Source organism: Podarcis tiliguerta, assembly GCF_965153285.1.
Source record: "Podarcis tiliguerta genome assembly, chromosome: 4".
Taxonomy (NCBI): Eukaryota; Metazoa; Chordata; class Lepidosauria; order Squamata; family Lacertidae; genus Podarcis; species Podarcis tiliguerta.
Genome location: NC_139537.1, coordinates 18,152,842 through 18,178,855, shown reverse-complemented (window position 1 = coordinate 18,178,855; position 26,014 = coordinate 18,152,842). Strand labels below are relative to the sequence as shown.

The following is a 26,014-nucleotide window of genomic DNA, read 5'->3' as shown; positions in this document are numbered from 1 at the left end:
TTCTCTTCTCATGAGGTGGCCAAAGTATTGGAGCCTCAGCTTTACGATCTGTCCTTCCAGTGAGCACTCAGGGCTGATTTCCTTAAGAATGGATGGGTTTGATCTTCTTGCAGTCCGTGGGACTCTCAAGCACCATAATCCAAAAGCGTCAATTCTTCGGCGATCAGCCTTCTTTATGGTCCAGTTCTCACTTCCATACATCACTACTGGGAAAACCATAGCTTTAACTAAAGCTTTAACTTTAATGGTTATTACAGTGGTGCCTCGCAAGACGAAAAGAATCCGTTCCGCGAGTCTCTTCATCTAGCGGTTTTTTCGTCTTGCGAAGCAACCCTATTAGCGGATTAGCGCTATTAGTGGTTTAGCGGCTATTAAAGGCTTAAGGGATTAGCGGATTAGCTGCTAAAAGGCTATTAGCAGCTTAGTGCCTTAGAAAAAGGGGGTGGGGAGCGAAAAAAAATCGCAGGAACTTGCAAGACATTTTTGTCTTGCAAAGCAAGCCCATAGGAAATTCGTTTTGCGAAGCACCTCCAAAACGGAAAACCCTTTCGTCTAGCGGGTTTTCCGTCTTGCGAGGCATACGTCTTGCGGGGCACCACTGTATTATTATTACTTGTTACCCTAGAAGCTGCTAGGGAGGGGCATCCAACGCTCTGGAGAAGATTCTGAAGGCCCACAGAAGACTCCAGTGAAGAGGAGAGGAAGGTGAAGTCCCATTGCACAAGCCGAAGTTTGTTCCACTTGCACACAGAAAACAGCATTGCAGACAAGCCTGAGAGGGTGCCCTGAAGCATGCCCAACCTTCTTATTGAAGCTCCTCATTCCAATGACAAAATACAAGCAATGGGCTGGATGCCTCTTTTGAAATGGGTTCCAATCTAGGATCACTAGTTGTTACATTGGACCGATTGTAGGTGACTAGAAATGGGCCGAAACTTAGAAAAAGAATTCCTGCCCCAAATATATAATCCATATTGTAATTTTTTTCACACCAAAGAACACATTTAACAGAAAACCGATCTTCGTTACAAACAACACAATTGCACACTGTGCCAGAAATTCCCTTGTTCAGGAGTCCTTTCAAAGATCTAAAAGTGGTACTATCAAGATAACAGGTCCTTCCAGAATGATGCCTAGTTTGCCGGAGGTTTGCTGACTTCATTTACATAAGCGAAAAAGGACATTTACTAAGGCTGCCCATTGATTAAATCATGTCCAGTTTACAACCAGCTTTATTAATCACGCTGATTAATTTGATGAATTTAAATTATTTTAATGGCTAAAAAATGAACAGTATTTAGCTTGCATATTAAACATTGGATAACATAACCTTTGCAATGGCGTAGAAAATTACAAAATAAATGAAATTGAATGTACTCCATCAATTGTATTTTGTCTGTAATAACTAAGATAACATGACCAGCTTTTTGTTAGCACTTCTCGTTGAACTAGTTTAAATATACCAGAACAAATGTTTGCTATAAGTGTGGCCTTCATCTGCACCACACATTTGAAGCACTATTATACCACTTTAAATAGTCTTGGGTTATCCTAAAGAACCCTGGAACCTGTAGTTTGTAAAGGATGCTGAGATTTTTTAGGATACCCCTATTCCCCCCACAGAACTACAACTCCCAGGGTTCCATGGGAAGAGGGCTAGACTTATCAAACTACAGTTCCCACCAGTTTTTTGAGGGAAGCCTCGGCTATTAAAGCGGTATAATACTGCTTTTAATGCACCATGCGGATGAGGCTACAATTTACTTTTTTAGAAAAAGGTATGTTTTTCTCTCTCTCTCACTAGGCTCATGAATGTCTCACCAATAGCTACACTGTAAAGATTCACGGCTATTTCCTTCTCGACTAAAGTAAATATTCCTATGCTTCAATTAACACAAATGAGATACTTAATTCGGTGAGCTAACATTTTTCTTTCTTTCTTTCTTTTTAAAGCCCTTGACTGTAATTACATTTCTTCCGGTCATGTCTGAAATATTTCTGTGATGAAAAGACCTCTCTCCAGCAAACCATTTTTCCATCCCATTCTCCCCCCACTTCGAAAAGAAATGGATTCTTGAAGCATGCTCACCGCCCTGATGCTTTCAAAGTGTCCTCCTTCTTTCTCAAAATCGATAGGCTGCCCATTCAGAATCCAGTGGAACATGACATCTAAGGTGGGGTCATGAATGGCTTTGCAGCTGAGGACAATGCTCTCTCCCACTGTCAGCTCGGTCCTTTTAGGAGACAGGTCTATCCTGGTAGGCTCTGAAGAGACAAAAGGGATGTGTGGCATGGTGTGCTAGGCTAGGAATATAGAAAGTTGCCTTGTATTGTTGGACCAGCAGATCGGTGTTATCTACACTGAGTGGCATGGGGTTTCAGCATGCTTCTGAAAACCCGTTTCTGGAAACTGCAGGAGGGCAGAGTGCAGCTGTGCTCAGATTCTGCTTGCAGTCTTTCCAAAGGTGTCTAGTTGGCCACTGTGAGAACAGAATGCTGGACTAGATGGGCCAGCATCTAGCATTGTGTGTGTGCGCGTGTGTGTATGTGTGTGTGTTTACGTGTGTGTGTGTACAGTGGTACCTCAGGTTACAGACACTTCAGGTTACAGATGCATCCGGTTACAGACTCCGCTAACCCAGAAATAGTACCTCAGGTTAAGAACTTTGCTTCAGGATGAGAACAGAAATCGTGCGGTGGTGGCGGGAGGCCCCATAAGATAAAGTGGTGCTTCAGGTTAAGAACAGTTTCAGGTTGAGAACAGACCTCCGGAACGAATTAAGTTCTTAACCAGAGGTACCACTGTATACACACACAAAATACATAATAAAAACAAAGACAACTCAAGGACAAAGATTACGCTAATGGCCCATCTATTCCAGTATTCTGTTCTCACAGTGGCCAACTAGATTATAGCTTTAAATATTCTTCATTTATCAAATTATACCACCCTGTACCCTTAGATCTCAAAATGTAAAATTGCTCTCTCTCTCTCTCTAGTAATTTTACGTTTTGAGATCTAAGGGTACAGAGCGGTATAATTTGATAAATGAAGAATCTGAAAGTGGAGGAAAAGAGCTTAAAAAAAGAATGGGAAAAGTTTACAATTTATTTACAAGACCATTGTAAGCAGGTTAAAACACTAGCAGGATTCTAACCACAGTTGTAAACTAACGGAAAGTATGGACAGTTTGGAAGGATAAAACTTGGATAGTACTGATATGCAGTTGTAAATATTATCACTAGGACCCATGGAAGGGATGGGGATAAGTCAGGATACTAAGAGTAATCTCGATATTTGGATCTTGAATTGTTTTTTGTTGTGTGTGTGTGTGTGTGTGTGTGTGTGTATATATATATATATATATATATATATATATAAAATCTGGGGAGAACCACCTTTATGCCGCTTTGCAGTATATTATAGGGTGGGGAGTGGTATAGAAATATAAATAAATGCAACTAACAGCCACCTTACCTTTAACAAACACTGAAGCAACTATTTCTGCAGAACCAAATACATTTTCGCCTCGGCATACATATCTTCCCTCATCGGATTTGGTGGAATTCAGGATTCTGAGGCTCCCATCTGGAAGAACAGTTATCCTGAAAATTATAAAAAAGGTTTTTATCCTGAAATAGCATATGCAGAATCATCTCAAATGCAGATAACTTCTGTGGAGTCATCTTTCAGAGACCTCACAAATGGAATTACCATTTGTCTCCCCCATGTTTCTTAAGAATGATGGAAATGCCAATTGTGTTTGCCAGTCTTTCAAATAAGGCCAAAGTAAACTCATTTTTATCCCCTTGCCCTTCTGTAATGCAGGGGTCCAAACTCTCCAAAGAGGTGAAATAGTCTTTGTCTCTCAGTTTTGAAAAGTATAACTTTACCATCAAAACGATGTTTTAATATTAAGCACCAACTGTTCAACTGGAATCTAATGGTGACCTTAGCAAATCAAATCTAAAAACAGACAGTGGTACAAAGTAAAAGCAGATGGGGAAAGGAGAGGAAATTAATTGTATATAGCCAAAAGATGATTTATAGTACACTCTATGCCAGTGTAGCATGAAGATGAAAATGAGCTCTGGCTACTAATGCATATTATTTTCATTTATTATAGTTAGGCAGCACATTATCTAAATGAAGCCAGAGACGCTAAAGGTAGAATTAAGCTGTATAAGAACCATGGGGTTACTCCTGAGAATTGCAGGCCCAACTGAGGTCCTGTCCCATCCCATAATATGTAGTGCAACTTATTCAGTATGCTGACTTTTATCACGTCATGCACTTCCTTGTCTATGCCAGCATTAGCCGATGACATGGAGACAGAGATTTCACACAAAGGGTTGCTCCTCATGAGATCAAGGAGCTGAACAATAAAATAATAATAATAATAATAATAATAATAATAATAATAATAATAATAAAATTTTATTTATATCCTGCCCTCCCCAGCCAAAGCCAGGCTCAGAGCGGCTCACAACAGTAAAATAACACAACATTCTAAAATCATTTCATTATAAAATCAGTTCAAATCAAATTAATGGCAACCATTGGGCTAGAGTTCTGTGAGGATTACCAAAGGAGGGGGGTCAGGCTGTGACCTGGCCAAAGGCCTGGTGGAACAGCTCTGTCTTGCAGGCCCTGTGGAAAGATGTCAAGTCCCGCAGGGCCCTAGTCTCTTGTTACAGAGTGTTCCACCAGATCGGAGCCATAGCCGAAAAAGCCCTGGCTCTGGTTGAGGCCAGCCTAAGCTCCCAGATGTTTTTGTTTGAAGACCGTAAGGTCCTCCGGGGACATACCAGGAGAGGCTGTCCCGTAGGAAAAAATGCACAGCAGAACCCATCTGATTGCTCCTGCTGTGACAACCTGCTTTGTCTGGTATCTCAGCTATGGCTGTATCTTGATTGGTGTAACCTGGCCACTGTGGTCCAGACATTGGAAACCTTGAGACTGGATTACTGCAACGTGTTCTAGGTGGGCCTGCCCTTTGGCATGGCCCAGAAGCTCCAACTGGTGCAAAATGCAGTGGCTTAACTGTTGATGGGGGCAGATGGCTGACCACATGGGACACCTCTGGTGCCAAAGGCAAACATTGGAAGAGAAACATGTTTTTGCTGAGCATTACAGAAGAATGTATACAAAAGGATTTACATTGGCAATGAATTTATTATTGATGCCAGAAATAACCATTACTGTGAGATGGAGTCCCTCCTCGCATGCACAGCAATAAAATAATATTATAAAAATGTGTTTACACACACACACACACACACACACACACACACACACTACATTATTTTGTAAGCTCTTTTGTAATCTGGAGCAGTTAAAACAAGAAATATAATTTTGGAATTCTGTTTATTTTAATTCCCAGTGCCTTCCAAAGCTTTGATTTAAAACATTTCCTATTGTCCCAGATATTTTTTGTGTTTGTACTTGATTTTCTTTTAACTTGAATCCACTGGTTCCAGAGCAGGAGAAAACAAGCTTGCTCCATCTTCCATGTGGCAGCCCTTTAGATATTTGAAGATGGCTATCATATCTCCTCTCAGTCTCCTCTTTTCTAGGCTAAACATACCCAACTCCCTCAACCACTCCTTATAAGGCTTGGTTTCCAGACCCTTGATCAACTTGGTCATTCTTCTCTGCATACGTTCCCACTTATCAATATCCTCCTTAAATTGTGGTGCCCAGAACTGGACACAGTACTCCAGGTGTGATCTGACCAAGGCAAAATAGAGCAGTACCATTACTTCGCTTGATGTGGACATTATACTTCTGTTGATACAGCCTTGAAGACCATTGGCTTTTTTTGCTGCTGCATCACACTGTTGACTCACATTAAGCTTGTGGTTTAATAAGGCACCTAGATCATTTCCACATGTGCTACTGGCAAGCCAGATGTCCCCCCATCTTATATTTGTGCAGCTGCTTAATTCTTGACTAAGAGCAGAACCTTACATTTGTTCCTATTGAAAAATATGAGACACCATTATCAAAGAAGCCCACCCTCCAGTCATCACCCACCTAATTCTAGAAGAGAGACTGTAACATTCAGGCAGTGGCTTGTGGGAGAAGATGATTCTTTAGATTATGTCATCTGCATATAATGAAATTTCCCGCTCTGTCCCTCCTAACCCTTTAGTGGATTGATCACCTCCGATGAAGAAATAGGAGCTGTTTTCTTAAAAAACAAAACCTGTCCCGAAAGCTGCCAGGGCTTTCCCTATCAAAGGAATATACTCTATGACCCTACAGAGGAAAAAATAAATTACAGCTTTGTTGTTGGGTGCAGTTCCCGAGATTTATTGGGTGGAGAAAGTCTCGTTGTCATGAAAAATGTGCAACCATTAACTTGGGATGTGAACACGGTCTCCGTTCTAAGCAATTCCACAGATAGGGTAGATAGGTGTCAGAGAAAATCAGGGGGCATGGAAAGGTCAGGTAGGCTTCATGCTGCATGTTGCATGTGGAAGTTGAAGGATGCAAGAGTACTAACTGCTGACAACCGAGTCCATTGCATCTAATCACGTTGCATACGTTTCCTTGTTGGGCTCCATTACTGTGCATTACAGTAATCTAACCTCAGGGTTATGAAAGCATGAATGACTGCTGCCAGGCTCAGAACTGTTGCAGGATTGAAGCAGAAATCCATAGCTCAATGGAAGAAGACATGCTTTGCATGCGTAAGGTGCTATGTTCAGTCTCCATTTAAAGAATCTCGGTGACAGGGCCGAATGCCTCTGCAGAAAGCCTCAGGGAGCCATTGCCTGCCACAGCAGACAGCATTGTGCTGGATAAAACGATGGCTCAACTCAGTGGTTGCAATTACTTGTGTCTGGACGGGGAAAAAACCTAGGTGAGCCTTGGTCTCATACACTCCTCCCCCGGTGTGGGCTTGAGGCGTCCAGAAATCTTTCCTTTCATCATTTATTAGCCAGACAGACTGCAGTTAATCTAAACTATGGTTTGTTTGGCACAAGCCAAAGTCAAGTCATGGGTTATGAATGTGGCTCATTTAAGCAAAGTGTAGTTAAGACTAATGACAGTTTAGGGTTCTGACATAACATAAACTGTGGTTAATTGAAATTTTAAAAAATGTAAGCTTCCAATCTTGGAGGACAAGTAAGAGGTGAGTGTGTGAGTGCTTGTCTGGAGTTTCCATAGACCAGGGTGGTCCAACTTTTCATACCAAGTGGGCTGCAAGAGTACTTCAACACTGAACCTGCCTTGTGCAGGAGGGTGAGAGCCTGGCCAAAAATTGATGTCATCCCCCAGCCCTCATGCTGCCTTCCAAAGCCAGATAAGTGAGGCTTTGGGAAGGAGGCATGAGGCTCTGGCTGGGTCCTAGAGCCCTCCCACCTTATTCCTAAAGCTGGGAAAGCGCTAGCTAGGCTCTGGAAAGGAGGTTGGGTGTTATGTACTGAGTTGAATAGGATCCAAAATGCAGCAGTCTGATTGGTCCTAGAACAATAGGATTCAGAATGCAGCAGTCTGATTGGTCCTGGAACAATGCAGCAGTATGATTGGTCTGCAGGAGCCACCCAAAACAGCTCCAGATGGAAGTGAATCCACAACCTGATTGGCCTACAGGAGAATTACCGGAATTAGCCAATCACGTGCAGCCCATTGTGTAAATAATGTATATAAAGCAGATACTTTGAGGGGACTTTCATTCCTCCTCACCACTATGAGCTGAATAAAGAGCATGAAATCCACTCTTGACTCTGAGTATATTTCACTGGGGGACTCTAGGACAATGTCAGCTTATCTAGCTTTGGGAAGGCAGTGCAAGAGTTGCAAGGGGAGGCGTCAAATGTTGCCGAGGGCCATCAAAAAAGGTATCAAGGCTGAATGTGGCCCTCAGGCCACATGTTGTACTTCTCTGCATTTGACCATACCCAGAAACATAGATTTGCCGCATAGCAAATATGCTAGATCAATCCCTGCTATCTCTGGCTGAAAGGATTAGATGAATAGTCTAAGGAAGCTTTGCCATGTTTCTTGATACACCATTACTTTAGAAAACAATATTGAGAGCCAGTATGGTACAATGAAACTGCTACCTGCCCCCATCAATTATTAGATAACAATTCCCATCATCTCTTACCATTGGCTTTAGTGGCAGAGGCTGATAGGAGGTAGAGACCAACAACACTGTAAGGCTAGAGCTTCCCTATCCCTGTTTGGATATGGGAGATCAAAGTCTATATCTCCACTGAAGCATTATGAACATTGCCTTGGGCAAGCCATTGTGTCTCAGCCTAACCTACCTTACAGGTTATCAGAAGAAGGGAGATAGATCCAGTCATTCCTCCCATTTGGAAAAAGAGCAGGGTTGCAGTGCAGCAACTGCACAAATGAAATTAACAAAGGAAGAAACGACAAAGGCCTCTATGATTCCATGGGCAATTGACCTAGGACTCAACATAGATATGGTCTCTTTTGAGAAATTGTGGAAAAACAATGAACTTCTTGGCATGCTATACTCTAAAAGAGAATCTACAAAAGATTACATATAGCTGGTACCTCACCCCTAGTAAACTTGTAAAAATGTATAAAAAGGGAACCAATTTATGTTGGAAATGCAAAGAGATTGAAGGGACATTTATACACATGTGGTGGGGTTGTAAGAAAGCCAAAGAGTATTGGGAGATGATATACTCAGAACTAAAAAAAAGATGTTAAGGGTCTCATTTCCCAAAAAACCAAAGATGTTCTTATTGAGTACAGTGGTACCACTGGTTACGGACTTAATTTGTTCCGGAGGTCCGTTCTTAACCTGAAACCATTCTTTTGTTAGAACGTTTATTAATTTTCCAATAAAAAACATCCAATTAACATATCAAATCATAATCCAATAAAAACACTGTAGATAATGGGGCCTCCCACTGCCGGCACACCACTGCTGCACAATTTCTGTTCTCATCTTGAAACAAAGTTCTTAACCCGAGGTACTATTTCTGGGTTAGTGGAGTCTGTAACATGAAGCATCTGTAACCTGAAGCATCTGTAACCCGAGGTACCACTGTACAGTAGAGGGGGAAATACCCAAGAAAGTATTTAGTCTTTTCCTCTATCCAATAACAGCAGCCAGAATAATTTATGCCCAAATGTGGAAGGACAAAATAGTCCTGCAAAAATAGACTGGCAGAATAAGCTAATAGACTATGTGGAGTTAGCAATGTTGACTGCAAAGATAAGAAATCAAGATGAGTCGGATATGAAAGAAGAATAGGAATATTTAAAGAAATATAACAAATCAGATAAACTTCCAAGTGGAATTAGATATATGAGCAGCAGATAAAATAAGCAGAAGAGGGGTGGTAATTAAGGAGATTCAGCTTAACAAGGACTAAAAAAGACCCCACAGAGGGAAGTGTGAGGAAGTGTAAGATAAACGGTGACCATTGTATAACTGATGTATTAAGATATGTAAAATGCATAAATATATAAATTAACAAATGGAAAATGTGGAGAAAGGAACGTTTACAACATCCATTGCAAAACTACCCCCCAAAATTAGATTTACTCATTTGCTATATTCTGACATGCAGGGAACTGCCAAAAACTATATGTACAGTATCTATTGCTTTTCTGCAGTACTACAGAAGAAGTCATTTGTTTCCTGCTTTTTCTCTGTCAAAAAAAATATGTGCCAAGTTTTCTTGCTGTTCAATAAAATATTAGGAAAAGCAACACCACATGTATTTGATTCAGAGAAAAGGATTGGATTACACAGATCAGTGGTTTCATCAACCTTGCTTTTTATCATATGATTTTGTTGTCAGCTGTAATAATAGTGCGAAAATGGAGAAATCAGCTGTTTTTCTCATGAGGATGTATCTTTTTTTTTTAAAAAAAAAATAGAGAACGTATTTACTCTGAAAGTATGTGACATTTGGATGGCTCATCCACCAACTGTTCCTGTTTGCTCACAACTGTATGGAAAGGCTGGTAGGGTGGAGGCAGGTCTAGCAGAGAGCCCCATAAAAGGAATTTGCCAGTATCTGGACAGGAATAATAATAATAATAATAATAATAATAATAATAATAATAATTCATTTATACCCCACCCATCTGGCTGGGTTTCCCCAGCCACTCTGAACGGCTTCCAACAAAATATTAAAATACAGTAGTCCGTCAAACATTGAAAGCTTCCCTGAACAGGGCTGCCTTCAGATGTCTTCTAAAAGTCTGGTAGTAGTTTCTCTCTTTGACATCTGGTGGGAGGGTGTTCCACAGGGTGGGTGCCACTACCGAGAAGGCCCTCTGCCTGGTTCCCTGTAACTTGGCTTCTCACAGGGAGGGAATCACCAGAAGGCCCTCAGCACTGGACCTCAGTGTCCATGCAGAACGATGGGGGTGGGGACGCTCCTTCAGGTATAATGGACCGAGGTCGTTTAGGACAGAATCAGGAAATAAATACGTAGCAGTGAATAACAGTATTCCCCCAAGTTTAAGCAGCCTATCTCTGCTGCAGCTGTGGCAGTGGTGGTGCAGTCATTTGTCTGAGTACCACATTCAGAATGCCTCACTCTGAGGAAAGATCTCACTGGGCCCTTCCACATGGCAAGGCAGTGAAGAGAGGGTATAGGGCTGGCAAAAACTCTCAGCTCCCTGGGTGGGTGAAAGGTGCCCAGAAGTGCTGGCAGCACTAGCAGAACTGGTAGCCTCTGCCCAATCCTCCTCACTCCTGTGTTGGCTGCCTGGCATAATAGGCTTATTCCACCTCATGATTGTGCAGTTTTGGGACTCAATCCTTATTCCTCCTTTCTAGCCAGGGGACGTTGGCAAGCTAGCTGTGACTGAAGCATAGACTGATGTGGAGCAGTAGATTTGGCTCTCGGTTGGAGCATTTCAACCACTAGTTTCCACCTATGCTCTACCTGTATATTTGTAAAAAAAAAAAACCAAACCCTCAAATATTGGAAAACACCCTAAGTCTCCAGAGACTGTCTTCTAAGATAAACTGAACCTCTGTAACTTCTCAGTCCTTGGAGAATTGGAGTGAGCATAATGCTACAAGGGAAGGCCAAAAACCAAGAGCAGCACAGATGCCAGATTTCGATTTGCATCTTCAATCTCTAAATGGGACAGTAAGAGCGGTTTTCCCCCCCAAGTAAAAGAGTCTTTAAATAAAGTGGGAACACTGGAGGAAAGGATTTCTAGAAGTCTCCCACAGGGGTACAGGATGTTGGAACACAAACCATACTGGCAGCCCAGAGCAAGGTGGGATTAAGATGGTTAAGAATTTCAGCAAGAGGACATTGTGTGCAGGGTGCCTAAGAGACAGTCATGGAGAGAAACTTCACGTAGAACACACCTTCTCAAAGAAAGAAAGCTTCCGGATTTATTTTTCGGACTACCAAGCATTGCTCGTGGTGGTACCAGCTAATGTGACTGTATACATCTAAAATGTATACATCTACAATGTTTTCAGATGAAAGGTTTATGCAATGCTATTTTTCTACAAAAAGAGGTGCTGGAACTCACCATGAAAGCCTCCCTTATTTTCTTATAATGGCCCCCTGAGAAGGGCCGGAACTGACCTCTGGCAAGTTCCAGCTGGAAAAAAAAGCCCTGGATTTATAGAAGATTCTGTTTCTGTTCACTGCAAACTATGCCTCAGACATAACTTGGTGAACCACCCTGCATTTTAGTCATTCAGGTCACAATCCAAAGGCATTTACTTGTGAGTTAGCCCAGCTGTGTACAGTGCAACTTCCACTTCCATGGAAACACACATGGGACTGTGCTGTTAAGTGTTAACATGGGACGCGGGTGGTGCTGTGATTTAAACCACTGAGCCTCTTGGGCTTGCTCATCGAAAGGTCAGCATTTCAAATCTGCTCAATGGGGTGAGCTCCCTTTATCAGCTCCTGCCAACCTAGCAGTTTGAAAGCACACCAGTGCAAGTAGATAAATAGGTACCGCTGCAGTGGGAAAGTAAACGGCGTTTCCGTGCACTCTGGTTTCCGTCACGGTGTCCTGTTGTGCCAGAAGCAGTTTAGTCATGCTGGCCACATGACCTGGAAAGCTGCCTGTGGACAAACGCCGGCTCCCTCGGCCAGAAAATAGAGATGAGCTCTGCAACCCCATAGTCGCCTTTGACTGGACTTAACCCCAAAGGTGACTATGGGGTTGTGGTGCTCATCTCTATTTTCTGTCTGAGGGACCCGGCATTTGTCCACAGACCTTTTTACTTAATTGTTAACATACATGCATACTTTTTTTAAAAAAAGAAAAACACAACAACCTTGAATCTCATAGTTTCTTAGAAGAGAAGCTGAAATTATAATGTGGGATTCATGTAGAACAACATTTTTTTTAAAGGAGAGTAACAGATGATAAAAAGCTTTGCATCAATCCAGAATTAGCAAGTAGGCTAAAGGGGGAAAGTAGCTTAAATAGTTCAGTCTCCTATTTCCTACTTTTCTCAGTTGACATCATCACTGCGGGTATGAAATTGGTTTGTGCTGCATGCTGGCGACGGGGGCTTTTGAGATGCAAAGCAGGTTGGGAAGTTGCATTGACTCATTTACCCTGTGGCCTTTCGCAGTGTTCTGATCTGAGCAATCTGTCATTTCACATTAGCCCAGATACGGAACCTGTCAATATTCTTTAATGTAGATTATGCGGAAGGAAGACAAGTATTTGTAAATAGTTGGGACCTTTATTTCTCCTTGAGCGTCTTGTGAGTTCTCGAGCTCTTTCCCTGTTTTTCATAATAGACTTCTAAGCCTCTAAGTCTGAGAGGAGCTAGGGGAAAGTTATTGCATTGCTGAAAGTTCCTGGGCAAACAGGATACCGACTCGACCCTATATGAAACCTTTGAGAGCCTCAATCCTTATTGAAATTTGTTATTTTTAATATTGTCCATCTAATTTAAAGGTACTCGATTGTGGTTAAATCCCAGAGCTCAAAACGAAATTGGATCTCTCACTCAACTGATTTCCCCCTTTGTATTTAAAATGGATTATCTCCAAATGCTTGAGTGCAGTGCCATTAAAGTGATTGGAAAGCTAAGAGTAAAATACCAAGGCTCAAGCCATTCCCAGCTTTCAGCCAAACAGAGGGTGGTGCTTGTGCTAAAAGGGTTGGGTTCCATATCACTAGCTTTAAATCCATACAGAAAACACAGGACATATGAGCCACTACCAGTTTTTAAACAGCTATACCTGTATATAAAGGGACACGGGTGGCGCTGTGGGTTAAACCGCAGAGCCAAGGACTTGCCGATCAGAAGGTTGGCGGTTCGAATCCCAGTGACGGGATGAGCTCCCATTGCTCGGTCCCTGCTCCTGCCAACCTAGCAGTTCGAAAGCATGTCAAAGTGCAAGTAGATAAATAGGTACCGCTCTGGCAGGAAGGTAAACGGCGTTTCTGTGCGCTGCTCTGGTTCACCAGAAGCAGCTTAGTCATGCTGGCCACATGACCTGGAAGCTGTACGCCAGCTCCCTCGGCCAATAAAGCGAGATGAGCGCCGCAACCCCAGAGTTGGTCACGACTGGACCTAATGGTCAGGGGTCCCTTTACCTTTACCTTTACCTTTATATAAGGACTCTGAAATGAGTATTAAAGCCCTTACACTGCTTGCTACTAAAGCATAGGTGGTTGTGGTCACCTTGCAGCAAATGGCACGATCGTGACATCTGTGGGCAGGAGTGCTATAGGGAGGAGCAGAGGCCGAGCCCCCCCCCCCAATTTTCAAGGAGGAGGCTGGCTCCTTCAATATTCTGTGGACTGTGGTGGGCCATGTTGGGCCTTCTTGTGGCCATGGCCAGCCCCGTCGGGCCTCCTCCCACCAATGGCGTCACATGTGTGCAGAGGGTGGAACCCAATGCGTGTGGCTCTGGGTAGAGTAGGAAGGTCCAAGGCTCTTGCTGTGGCAGAAAATAGGAACCTCTGGACCTCCAGATCCTGCTGGACTACAACTCGAGCATTGTCATTGGTGAGAAAGGATGTTAGCTAAAGTCAAATAACATCTCAAGGGCCACAGGTTCTCCATCTCTTGGATCATTTTTCCACACTGTTCCATGTTTGATGGAATAAAGACAAGACTGTCCCAAGGCAGGGGGCTCTGAGGTGTGAGCCCAGGGCACCACACCACCCTCCGCTGCTAACTTTCATGCCGTAAACATGTGGTGACCCCCAGGTTAATCACTCCATGTTCAGGCCATGCAACCAGCAGAGGTATTGGTGGAGGTAATGGTGGTGAGCAATCATCAGTGGGAACAGTCAAGCCCAGCCCACAGATCAGTGTGTTGTTCTTGAGAGGGTATGTATGAGAAATATGCAATGGTAGCTTGCAATGTTCCTTCAGAGGAACCCCATCAAGAGCAGGCAACCTCCTTTCCATCCACTTATCTGGATTGAGGTTGAATATGCAAATCCCTAGTGATGTATGGAAGTGAGAGCTGGACCATAAAGAAGGCTGATCGCAGAAGAATTGACGCTTTTGAATTATGGTGCTGGAGGAGACTCTTGAGAGTCCCATGGACTGCAAGAAGATCAAACGCATCCATTCTTAAGGAAATCAGCCCCGAGTGCTCACTGGAAGGACAGATCATGAAGCTGAGGCTCCAATACTTTGGCCACCTCATGAGAAGAGAAGACTCCCTGGAAAAGACCCTGATGTTGGGAAAGATGGAGGGCACAAGGAGAAGGGGACGACAGAGGACGAGATGGTTAGACAGTGTTCTCGAAGCTACAAACATGAGTCTGACCAAACTGCGGGAGGCAGTGGAAGACAGGAGTGCCTGGCGTGCTCTGGTCCACGGGGTCACGAAGAGTCGGACACGACTGAACGACTAAACAACAACAACAACATGCAAATCCCCAAATAGTTTACGTAAAACACACAGTAAGATAATTTTTAAAAGAAAAATAAACATTCAAAAAAATACAAAGAAAGACATCGGTAAAACAGTGAATTTAGGAGTACTACAAATATGGTTTCATGGAAGCATGCAACAGTGAGCAGTTTGGGAACCAAACTAATCCAGAATCTAAATTCTGCTCTGGTATCCCTTTCTATTAATTTTACAACAAGCTCTATAACATGTACATTTAGAAGTGGATGGGATATTTAATATTTATTTCCCTTGAAATCAATCTCCAGGATTATTCATTAGATTTGGAGAACAATAGATCTCGGACCAAATACTCATTATCCTTCCCCCGTTGTAAATCTCTTTTTTGGGTTCATGAATGACAGAAGAAGAAAATTAGGTCCTTCTCAGAAAACTCTATGAAAAACAACAGTGCATTCTGAGGATGTTGCAGCAACAGCCTCTCCCACTGCACGCCCAATAGCTAAGTAAGAAAAGGAAACATTTTAGCTGGTTTCAAAGATTCAATTAGGTTCTTGAATATTAAAAAGACGTTAGAATAAACCAGCCCCCTGTCACACTATGCAAGTATCAAAGGGCCAAAATGGAAATGGAAATCTGCCTTCTAGATATTGGATATGACTTTAGTTAACTGGTAAAGCAACTGCTTTGCATGCATCCCCAGCATCTTCAGGTAGGGCAGAGAGAGAGAGCCCTGTCTGAAATTCTGGATAGCCACTGCCAGTCAACATAGATGATACTGAGCTAGATAGACCAATGGTCAGATATACACTGATGGGCAGCAGTTCTCCAAGGTGTCAGACAGGGGTCCTTCCCACCCCTACCTGGAGATGCTAAGAATTGAACCTGGAACATTCGGCAATCAAGGCACATGCTCAACCTCTGAGCTATAACCCAATAAAAGCATATGAATAGCGGTAGGCTGGGTACCAATTGCTGGGGAATAAAGGTGTCAAAATAGTGTTATCATTGTGTTCTTCTTGTGAGAAACAGGATGCTGTGGGAAACAGGATACTGGACCTTTGGTTTTGTCCAACAGAGCTCATAACAAGGGTATTGCTGGATGAGGCCAAAGGCCCATCTAGTCCAACATCCTGCTCTTCCGGAGCACAACCAGTTGCCTAGGGGAAGGTATACTCCACAAGTGACCTGGAACAACTGTGACATCCTACTTTTCCTGTGAGAGCATGGCGGCCATTTTTGCATGCTGTGATATCACTTAATTTCACGCCAAGATCTCACCCCCCAAAAGCCTATTTGGGGGGGCCACGATCTCATGTGGTGCCCCAAAGCACACGGTTTGGGATGCCATGAGTGTATGGCCCTTAAAAAGCATGTCTTTAGGGCTCCATGATCTCACACGGCTAATGTGACTCGCACAGGAGCCCGGACAGAAAGACACATATTCCAGTTTTGGGATTCAGTATGTTGGAGGGTATGTGAATGCAACAGCTCTCCTCATACCTTGTTCTTATGCAAGTTGGTTCTTAAGCACTTCATGTGGTATAATTTGGCATACCCCATTTAATTCTATGGAAGTTTGCACCAGAAGATTGGGCCCAAAGTGTCATAAATCTGAAGGTCAAACTCTGCCTCAAGTGCTATATCATTGACCTTGAGTGAGACATAACGAACGGGGGAATTATTTCCATATTTCTGTGAAGCACAACAAATTTTAATTCCAGTGAATGCGGTGAGAGTCTTGTTAACACTAAGGTTGCTAATTGACTATTTACAGGGAAAGTTTCTCTGTGCTTGGGGCAACAATTGCAGAGCTAAATCATCTTTATTATTAAAGTGAGCCTTGTAATATTGTCTGTTCAGATGGAACCTACTTCTTTGCATGGGTCCTTGATTTAAAGAAACACTATTGGAATATTAACTACTGCGAACCTGCTCTGATGATTGTCTCAATATTCCCTTTGCTGGAAGGTTGCATTTAATTTAAAGCTTTCCTGTTATTTTATACAGGTATATAAACCTTTCCCCATGTTTGCCGATTTATATGCTTAGAATCATTAAGTAGCATGGCTAACTTGAGATGGGTAAGCCTGTTGCAACTTGTAATTTTATCACTATTTACTATTTAGCCGAACATTCACCATTTTTCTGAGATCCTTTAACTATTATTAGATTTTTATTGTAGTTTCAAGAAAAGTAGTTTCGAACTTCTACAGGTGGCTAGCTAGTGTGCTGGCCTCTCAACACCACACCATCTCCCCCCTCTGAGTGACAACAACTTGGCTCCACATCAGAACAATAACAGATATGGCCCTTTCCTAGCATTCTCACCAAAAGAAGAGGGCAGTACATATATGCATGAAGTAGACTGGAAAAAAGTGCTTTTGACTAGTGATGATGGATCATTCCCTTGGAAATGGGGGGGCAAATAGCTATAATTTCCATGTTCGCCCAAGGACAGGAACAGAAATCACCTAAGCAAATATGAGCGGCATTCACTATCTTTCTTTCTTTTTTCTTTTTTAGTCCATAAATAATCACATATTTTTCTGCATTGCTTTTGGCATTTCCCTTCCACTGAAATGCACTGAAATAATCAACAATGATTTGTGCTAGTTTGGGCCGTTGTGGATGGGGAGACGAATAACGTAGAGTTTAGTGGAAGCTGAACTGCAGCAGAATGGGAACAGCGCCGATTGTGACAAACACAGAATGAGATAGAAATTGCTGCCTCCTTGCATCCTTGTTCACTTATTGTGGGAATTGCCTCCCCCAAAGCCCCACCCCTGACATAACCCCCAGAAGGGCAACTAGCTGATCATATACTTATTAAGAGAGGAATGGTGTGAATTGCTGCTGAAGAGACAGCTTGGGGGTGGGTGGGTTGGGCCTTATTAGTGAGTCTTAAAATGCTAATTTCTTTAATATGGTTTAGGGAAAAGGCTCTAATATTTAAACTAATGGTTAGTAGCAGAGGTGGCTAGTGCCCACCCTACCACTGAGACTAGTAAGGCAGAAGGTAGGCAAACCAACAGTTCTGTTATTTTTATTTTATTTATATACCGCTCAACATGCCAAAATGGTACTAAGTGGTACAATGGCATCTAAGTGGTGGAGCCAAAGAGGCAGAGCCATTTCCTGGCAGGAAGGAAGGCAATTGGGGGCTGGTTGAAGTCAGACTGAAGTCACTGGGGCAGTGCTGCCATTGGTTAAAGGTAAAGGTCCAGTCATTAGGTCCAGTCGTGGAGGACTCTGGGGTTGCGGAACTCATCTCACTTTACTGGCCGAGGGAGCTGGCGTACAGCTTCCGGGTCATGTGGCCAGCATGACTAAGCCACTTCTGGTGAACCAGAGCAGCGCACGGAAATTCCGTTTACCTTCCCACCGGAGCAGTACCTTTTTATCTACTTGCACTTTGATGTGCTTTCGAACTGCTAGGTTGGCAGGAGCTGGGACTGAGCAATGGGAGCTCACCCCGTCGCGGGGATTCGAACCGCCGACCTTTTGATCGGCAAGTCCTAGGCTCTGTGGTTTAACCCACAGTGCAACCTGTGTCTAACAACCACTTCAGCACATCTTCCCAGGATCGCACCTTCTGCATGTGAAGTAGTTACTCTGCTACTGACCCACAGCCATTCCCTGTGTTTTACTTTGTGTGCAATACTTTGTACTTCAAATATTTATTTATAGTGGAGAACACGGCTGACATGATAAATAAATAAATCAAATGGATCTGAAAGCATCAATACAAGCTATTTTTGTCTTCTCTTGTTTCTGCCATTGCTGATTTTGTGCAGTTTCCAAATCGACCCCCAAAACACTTGCTGCTGCATGCAGACACTTGATATTCAAACCACAAGTTAATAATCAGACAGATAGTTTCTCCGATGTTTAATATTTTATGAGTGGGCTATAAATAACTACTTGAAATTATATTGCAAAATCACCAGCTTACTCGTGTTTCCTGTAATGTCCAGTTTGACCTTGGTTATTTAGATACCTGGAGAAAGGAGGGGTGGTGGCGGCGGAAAGCTAAGCTGTCAATCACATGGAGATGCCACTTTGCTTGCTGCTACAGAAAAGACAGTAGTCTTGTCAAAAGCAAAAAATAAAAGGTAAAATAAAAAGGGGATTAGGCCAATAATATACTAGAATCTCATTAAACCCTTGACTCTAGTTTTTGCTCTGTCGAGTTCATTTAGAATTCTGGGAATAGAATTGAGTTATCATGTGCTATGATTGGCAAAATGGGTAAAGGAACATCTATCTCTTTTTGCTAACGCTACAAGATGAATTATGGGTCTGCAACTGGGAAGAGGCAGTTAAAAAGACAGTCGTGTCCTTTCCGGAGAACTTTATTACTGTTAATATTAGGGGGTGAAAAGGGCATAAGTACCTATCGGCACGTTATCTATTGATTAGGAAATGTCTGGACCTTGCAAGCTACGGTTTACCATGCAGGAGCTCTCGCTCTGTAGCTATAACTTCAGAAGTTCTGACGGTGAGTCTTAATGACAAGTTACCCTGGAAAGTGATTTCCTCTTGTTAAACGTGACATATCCTGCAGCAACATCCCCGGGTACAAAAGCGCAGAGGTGAAATTGCACCGGTATAAAACGTTACGGACGAAAGTCCTTCAAAAGTACAGGGTAGGGCTTCAAGGGGGGAAAAAATTAAATTGCACAATACAATTTTCTAAAAAGGCAGAGGGAGCTTGCAGAACCGAATTTCCGTTGCAATAAATAAATAAATAAATAAATGCATTAAAAGAAATACATTCGGTGCTGTCAGATTGCTAACAGAAAACTCCTTGCAACTCCTTGAGGTTTTGAAAACTGTTTCAGAACCCTTTGATGTTGCCCCCTCCCTTGTGAGCCAATGGAGCACTGTTCTCGGGCACCCACTACCCTCTCTGCCTTCTTACTTACAAGCAGTTGGGTGGTTATCTGTCCTGGATGCTTTAGCTGAGTTTCCTGCATTGCAGGGGGTTGGACTAGATGACCCTTGGGATCCCTTCCAACTCTACACTTCTATGAGTCTATAGTCCAGTGGGTGACCCTGGCATTCAGCTTCCTCCTCCTCAATGTTGCCTTTATGGGGACAAAACTAGAATTAGTTGCCCTGTCTAAATAGCACCTTAGAGAATTAGTTGCCCTGTCCAGTAGCACCTTAGAGACCAACTAAGTTTGTTCTTGGTACAGTGGTACCTCAGGTTAAGAACTTAATTCGTTCTGGAGGTCCGTTCTTAACCTGAAACTGTTCTTAACCTAAGGTACCACTTTAGCTAATGTGGTCTCCTGCTGCTGCCGTGCTGCCGCCGCACAATTTCTGTTCACATCCTGAAGCAAAGTTCTTAACCCGAGGTATTATTTCTGGGTTAGCGGAGTCTGTAACCTGAAGCGTCTGTAACCCGAGGTACCACTGTATAAGATTTCGTGTGCATGCACACTTCTTCAGTTTTCTGAAGATATTCTTCAGGCAAGCAAGCCTTGCTTGGCTTGATGGGAAACAAGATTATGAAGACAGATCAAAGATTATTCATGTACGCCACAGTTGCAGCAAGGACTTTGTTGGCCCAAAAATGGAAATCACAACAAACCCCTACTATTGCAGAGTGGCAGGCGAAGATGATGGATTTTGCTGAGTTAGCCAAACTGCAGGATCCGAGACCAGGACGATCAGAAATTTCAGAAAGACTGGAGTCAATTTATTGTATACTTTGATGATAACTGCAAAAACCTGAAGACACTAGCAGGACTGAAGTAAATCCTACAATGTAGATAAATTGTAAAGAGTTAGAATGCGCAATTGGATTTGATATGGGATACCAGTTGAAGGGAAGGAGGGTAGTTGTAAGCACGGCGGAGCAAAAAAGGTTTGCATGTTGATTAATATGTTGTTTGAAAAAGTGTGTAAGGAAAATAATAAAAAATTATAAAGAAAAGAAGAAGAAGAAGACATTCTTCAGATATTCTTCACGTATCTGAAGTAGTATGCATGCACATAAAAGCTTATACCAAGAACAAACTTAGTTGGTCTCTAAGGTGCTACTGGACAATTTTATTATTATTATTTATATTTCGACTGCATCAGACCAACACGGCTACTTGCCCTGTCTGTCATTGGCTCTAGCGCCACCTACTGTTGAGCTCCCTGCTTTCCATCCTACCAGTCCAGTGAGCAACAGCCACCACTGTCTCTTCCTATGTTCCATTCAGTGGAAACTAGACAAAAGCTCAGCGGGGCTTCAAGAGGCATGTCTCCACCCCAAGGTGGAGGCAGCCTGGGGGTTCCAAAAACTTCTGGGCAAGATCATCTGGGGAGACAAGAAGGCAAAGGTGGGTGAGAGGGCTTGTGAGAGGGAGGAGACAATCACCACTGGTTTTCTCTCCCCTGAAGAACAGATGCCTCTCCAAGCCACTGCCTGTTGTCTTGCCTTCCAGAAGAGGTGCTGACCTTCAGATATCAGACTTGCTCTCTTATGGAAAGTGTCAAGAGATCTTGCTTAGATTTTGGTTCTGTTCTTAAAACTTTGGTTCAGCAGGAGCTAAGAATCATAGAATCATAGAGTTGGAAGAGACCACAAGGGCCATCGAGTCCAACCCCCTGCCAAGCAGGAAACACCATCAGAGCACTCCTGATATATGGTTGTCAAGCCTCTGCTTAAAGACCTCCAAAGAAGGAGACTCCACCACACTCCTTGGCAGCAAATTCCATGGTCGAACAGCTCTTACTGTCAGGAAGTTCTTCCTAATGTTTAGGTGGAATTTTTTTCTTGTAGTTTGGATTCATTGCTCCGTGTCCGCTTATCTGGAGCAGCAGAAAACAACCTTTCTCCCTCCTCTATGTGACATCCTTTTATATATTTGAACATGGCTATCATATCACCCCTTACATGGCTATCGTATCACACCTTATAACCCTTCTGGGTAAGATCTGGGATCACGAGAAAGCAGATCTTGATTTCTCTCTCTCTCAGTTAATTGCTAGCAGTCATACAAATTATTGCAGCTGAGTCATCTTGCACCAGCACCTCGGGGCTGAAAGTGGCCAGTCCATTAATTGGGAACATATTCTTCAGCTGTGCTGTCATGGGTTCAGCACCAGACTCAAGAGTTCTGGAAGGTTATAACTGAGATACTTTCTAATTGGCTGAGGAGAGAGAAGCAGGTTGCTATGCGAGAGGGTATAAGACACCTACCTCACAGTACTTGCAGGTATTAGGAATGCATGATAACTCAGAGGAGGAATGGACACAGAAGCAGCAGCAAACTTTGCATTTGGTTCTAGTTCTGCCCATAAAGCTATGAGGGTGATAAACTCGTTCACATCCCATAATCCCCTGCCCTTCACAGTCACTGTATTTATGAATAAACTATAACTTGATATTAGAAGGTGACAGACTCACAGATGAGTGTTTATGATAATCACCGAGTTATTATCATACCTTTCAGACACTGAAGTAAACACTACAGTATCTAAGAGGGGAAACAGCAACACACAGCCAAGCCCACCCCCAGATCACCATAACTGCAGCTTGCAATTCTGAAGGTCAGTGACATATAAAAGAAAGCTTGTTCTCAGTCACAAAAGAAGAGTTAATAACACAGCAAAGCACACTGGGCAGTAGAAAATCGCAGTAAAGTGGCTTTAAAGAGGCGCAATCTTTACATGCAGCCTGCTAAAAACCACGGTAAACCACACAGCAATAAATAACATTTGATTTTAAAGAGGAAAAAAGAAATCCGAAAAACATTGTCCAGGACCACATTACTGGTACAAGTTGCCTCATATATGTTTTATGTGCTTGTAAGGCTGCTTTTTTTAGAAGGAGAGAGAGAGAGAGAAATTAGCAACATGCCTCAAAAATAGAACACAAGGAAAGGGTTGCTTGCCATGAATGGAAATCCTACATGGAAGACTTTTCTCAAGATCTGGGGTTTCCAGTCAGCTAGAATTAGGAAGAACGGGGAAGACATTTGAATTGGTTCATATTTAAAAGCAAGCTTAACATACTTTGCAGTTTTTGAAACAATATGCAAGGTAGATAGAGAAAAAGACCTATTCGCTCACTGCCGCTGAGATCCGTGATTTTCAAATTCTGATCCTAAGAGGATCACAGGTTGGGGTTTCTTGTGGAGAGACTGGTAATGGTAGTTGAGCTTCTCTAAAACAAAAACAAAAAAAAATCCTCTACAGATTCAGGGCAGTGTTGGTGTAATTTCACAACCTGGATGGTCGTCCTCAAAAACTGTCCTCATTGATCAAAGGAACACACAAGAATGTTCCTGGGAATCTTCCACAGTGTGCATGGAGCCATCTTTTCCTTCCTGTCAAGGGCAGTAGTGTAATCTGTGGGGGAGGACACAAACTGGTAGTGGGTGGAGTCAGAGCCAGTGGTGGGTGGAGCCAGAAACTAAAGTATTCTGGATTAACCAGAATACCTCCCCCTGAGTCAGGTTTCATCATGACTACCTAAAATTAGAATTCCCAATCCTATGCAGGTTTATTTAGAATTAAACCCAGCTGGATTTCATGGGGTTACTTTCAAATAAGTATACAGAAGATTGATTTTTCTCTTTTTTATTGCAACAGACTAATATAGCAATTGCTCTCAAAAGCAAGCGAAAGTAATTCCCTCCTGACTTGTGTGCACATTCATTTGTACACACACAAACACACACATGCAGTAGAAGCCTACCTATCAATATACCACCACATTGTACTAGATTTGATTCACACCATTGGTGTGGTGTGACACAGCGGAGGACATCATTGTACATGATCTCACCATTTACGCACACACGTGGTTCTGCTCCCACATGATTCACCCATGAAAACAGTGGGAAAGAACTGGATGAGGGAAAACTGCTCTGAATTTCATCGCATGGCACTATCTATGAAAAGAGTGGAGGAATTGCAGCTCAAAACTCCCATAATTATCTGTGTTAATAGGGTTTGGAACAGATTTTTTTTCCTGGAAGCAACTAAAACAGAGATGAGAGCTAAACTTCTGCTAGATTCCTATAAGTGGCTTTTATGTTGTGGGAAAGATCACATAAAACATGGAAATCATTAGGCAAGGCAATATCGGGGGAAATTGAATCCAGTGGAGTCTGGATGCGCCCTCTGTCTAACAGTAGGGCTGGCCCTTCTCAAAACAGATTTCCATCTCCATAGCAAGCTGGTTTTGAAACTTAGGGGAGCTTCTAAAGCCATTTCTGATAGATAAGGTCAACTGCTCAAAGACTAAGTAAAATAAAAGCAAAGCTCAGTTGGCTAACACAAATCCTTTGCAAGCGCCAGAGCTGCTTTTTAGGAGCCCAACCATAACAAATAAGTAAATGAGCAGGAAATATGGTAATTCAGAATAAGTAGGAAACTGCCACTGCATTGAAACAGAGATCAAGTTAATGACCATTGATTAAAGACATAGAAAAACAAAAGTGCTCTCTCTGCTTTCCTAATGAGAAAAGATGTACCACCAAAAGACAAAGAAGCCTAGCTTGAATTCTTATCATCACTATACAAATTATTTGCTCATGGTAGCTTCTGAAGCAGAGGACAAGACGCTTCTGGAATTAAGATAAATGTGGAAAAATCTACTGGTCCAGATGAAAGAATTGGTTACTCCGACACAATGGCAAAAAGTAAAGCAATGTAACCTACTTGCATCTAATAAATTGCAAGCAGTAATGAACCAAGGACCAAAGCTTATGGGATGATCAGGCAATATATCTGACATCATCATTACCTAGAAACTATTCATTACGATACCGCTGAGCCAAGGCATCAAGAAAAGATCATAAATCTAGACAGCCCAAGGTGATGATGCGATCTCATTGGCATCAAGCGCTCTGTGAAAATTCAGAGCGAGACAAAGGCAGTGACTCAAAACTGTGTATGTGACCTGAAGCAGATATAAGGAGTTGAGAAAACATAGCTGGGCTGAAATATGGTCCACTTTATTTAGCATACATGATATCCATATGGGAACTTTGGAAGCTGCCATATTTTGGAGTTGGGCCATTGACCCATCTGGCTAGAAGTGGCTCTCCAGGGTTTCAGATAGGGGTATCTCAGAGCTTTATCTGGAGATGCCAAGGAGTGAATCTGGGGCCTCTAGTTGGACTTTACAGATAAGAGTGCTGCAGGGAGGTTATTACATCAAGGAGAAATAGGGAGGTGATCTCAAATAGCTATAGAGTCTGAGGGTACAGTACTGCTATGTCAGCATGCATGCCTGCACATGGAGAGGTGGTTTCTCTGCAGGTTGTCCCTGCAGAGACAAATGCCTACATGCTTCACTGCAGACCCATTATCCCAATAAGTCCTTTGGGCTTTTGCAGTGGATGAGCCATCAATGCTGGACTGTACCTTTGGGCCTGCTGATAGAGGTTCGCTGCAGCAAAAGTGGGAATTTGGCTGCAGAAAAACCCCAACAGGGATGGGGAAGCTAGAGGGTTCTGCTTGCTTGCTCTGCAGCTCGCTCCACACACTGGGAGCTTACATTCTCAAATTCAACACAGGGGAAGAGGAGGGAATATGGAAGTAGGAAACAGGTTCTTGCTGTGTCACATGCTTTAGTTCAGCTACTAGGCTCAGTGGACAGCAGTGACTCACTAAGTGGGGTTGAGTCAGTGCATTAGATTCCTGGCAGGTGTAACTGTGGCTTACCTGGGGAGGAGGCAAGAGAGCCAGCTTGGCTCCGTGACTCTGGGTGCCTGGGGCCATAGGTGCCGTGCAGAATGCGTAGCCCTGGTGCTGAAATTTGTGGGTGCCCAGCTTCTTCGTGGGGAATTTGGTGGGTGCTTGGGCACCCAGGACCTCAGGGAGTCGGCGCCTATGGGAGGAGGTCAGTGCAGTCCAAACACACAGGTGGAGTCAACCCAGCATACCTGGCAATGGGTTTGCACCACACTGACCTTTCCACCATCTTACTGCTCCCCTCTCCTTTCCCGTAAACAACTAGTAAGCTAGTGTAGCAGTTCCATTCCACCCAGCAAGATGGGGAAAGCCATGGTCTCATGAATCCTCCCAAATTCCTGAATGAAAGCACAAGCATCAAATGGAAGTGGAAAGCTGCATCTCGCTCTCTTTAAAAATCCAAAATAAATCAGAAGAGGAGATTAGCCATCTGGACATCTAAAAGAGGGCTCTGAATGCTCTCAGGTTGTCATGTCCCTGC

At 43.0% G+C, this 26,014-nt stretch overlaps 1 protein-coding gene across 4 annotated transcripts in view; it reads right to left on the bottom strand.

The window, feature by feature from the left end:
- Positions 1 to 26,014, bottom strand: part of CNTN5 (contactin 5) — a 661,907-nt gene that overhangs the window by 64,195 nt on the left and 571,698 nt on the right. For all 4 annotated transcript variants that reach the window (XM_083436171.1, XM_083436170.1, XM_083436173.1 and 1 more), the window contains 2 exons: positions 3,479 to 3,606; positions 2,090 to 2,265 (listed from right to left, as the gene is read on the bottom strand). In XM_083436171.1, the coding sequence (XP_083292297.1) occupies positions 2,090 to 2,265; positions 3,479 to 3,606 (304 nt within the window). The remainder of the gene's footprint in view (positions 1 to 2,089; positions 2,266 to 3,478; positions 3,607 to 26,014) is intronic.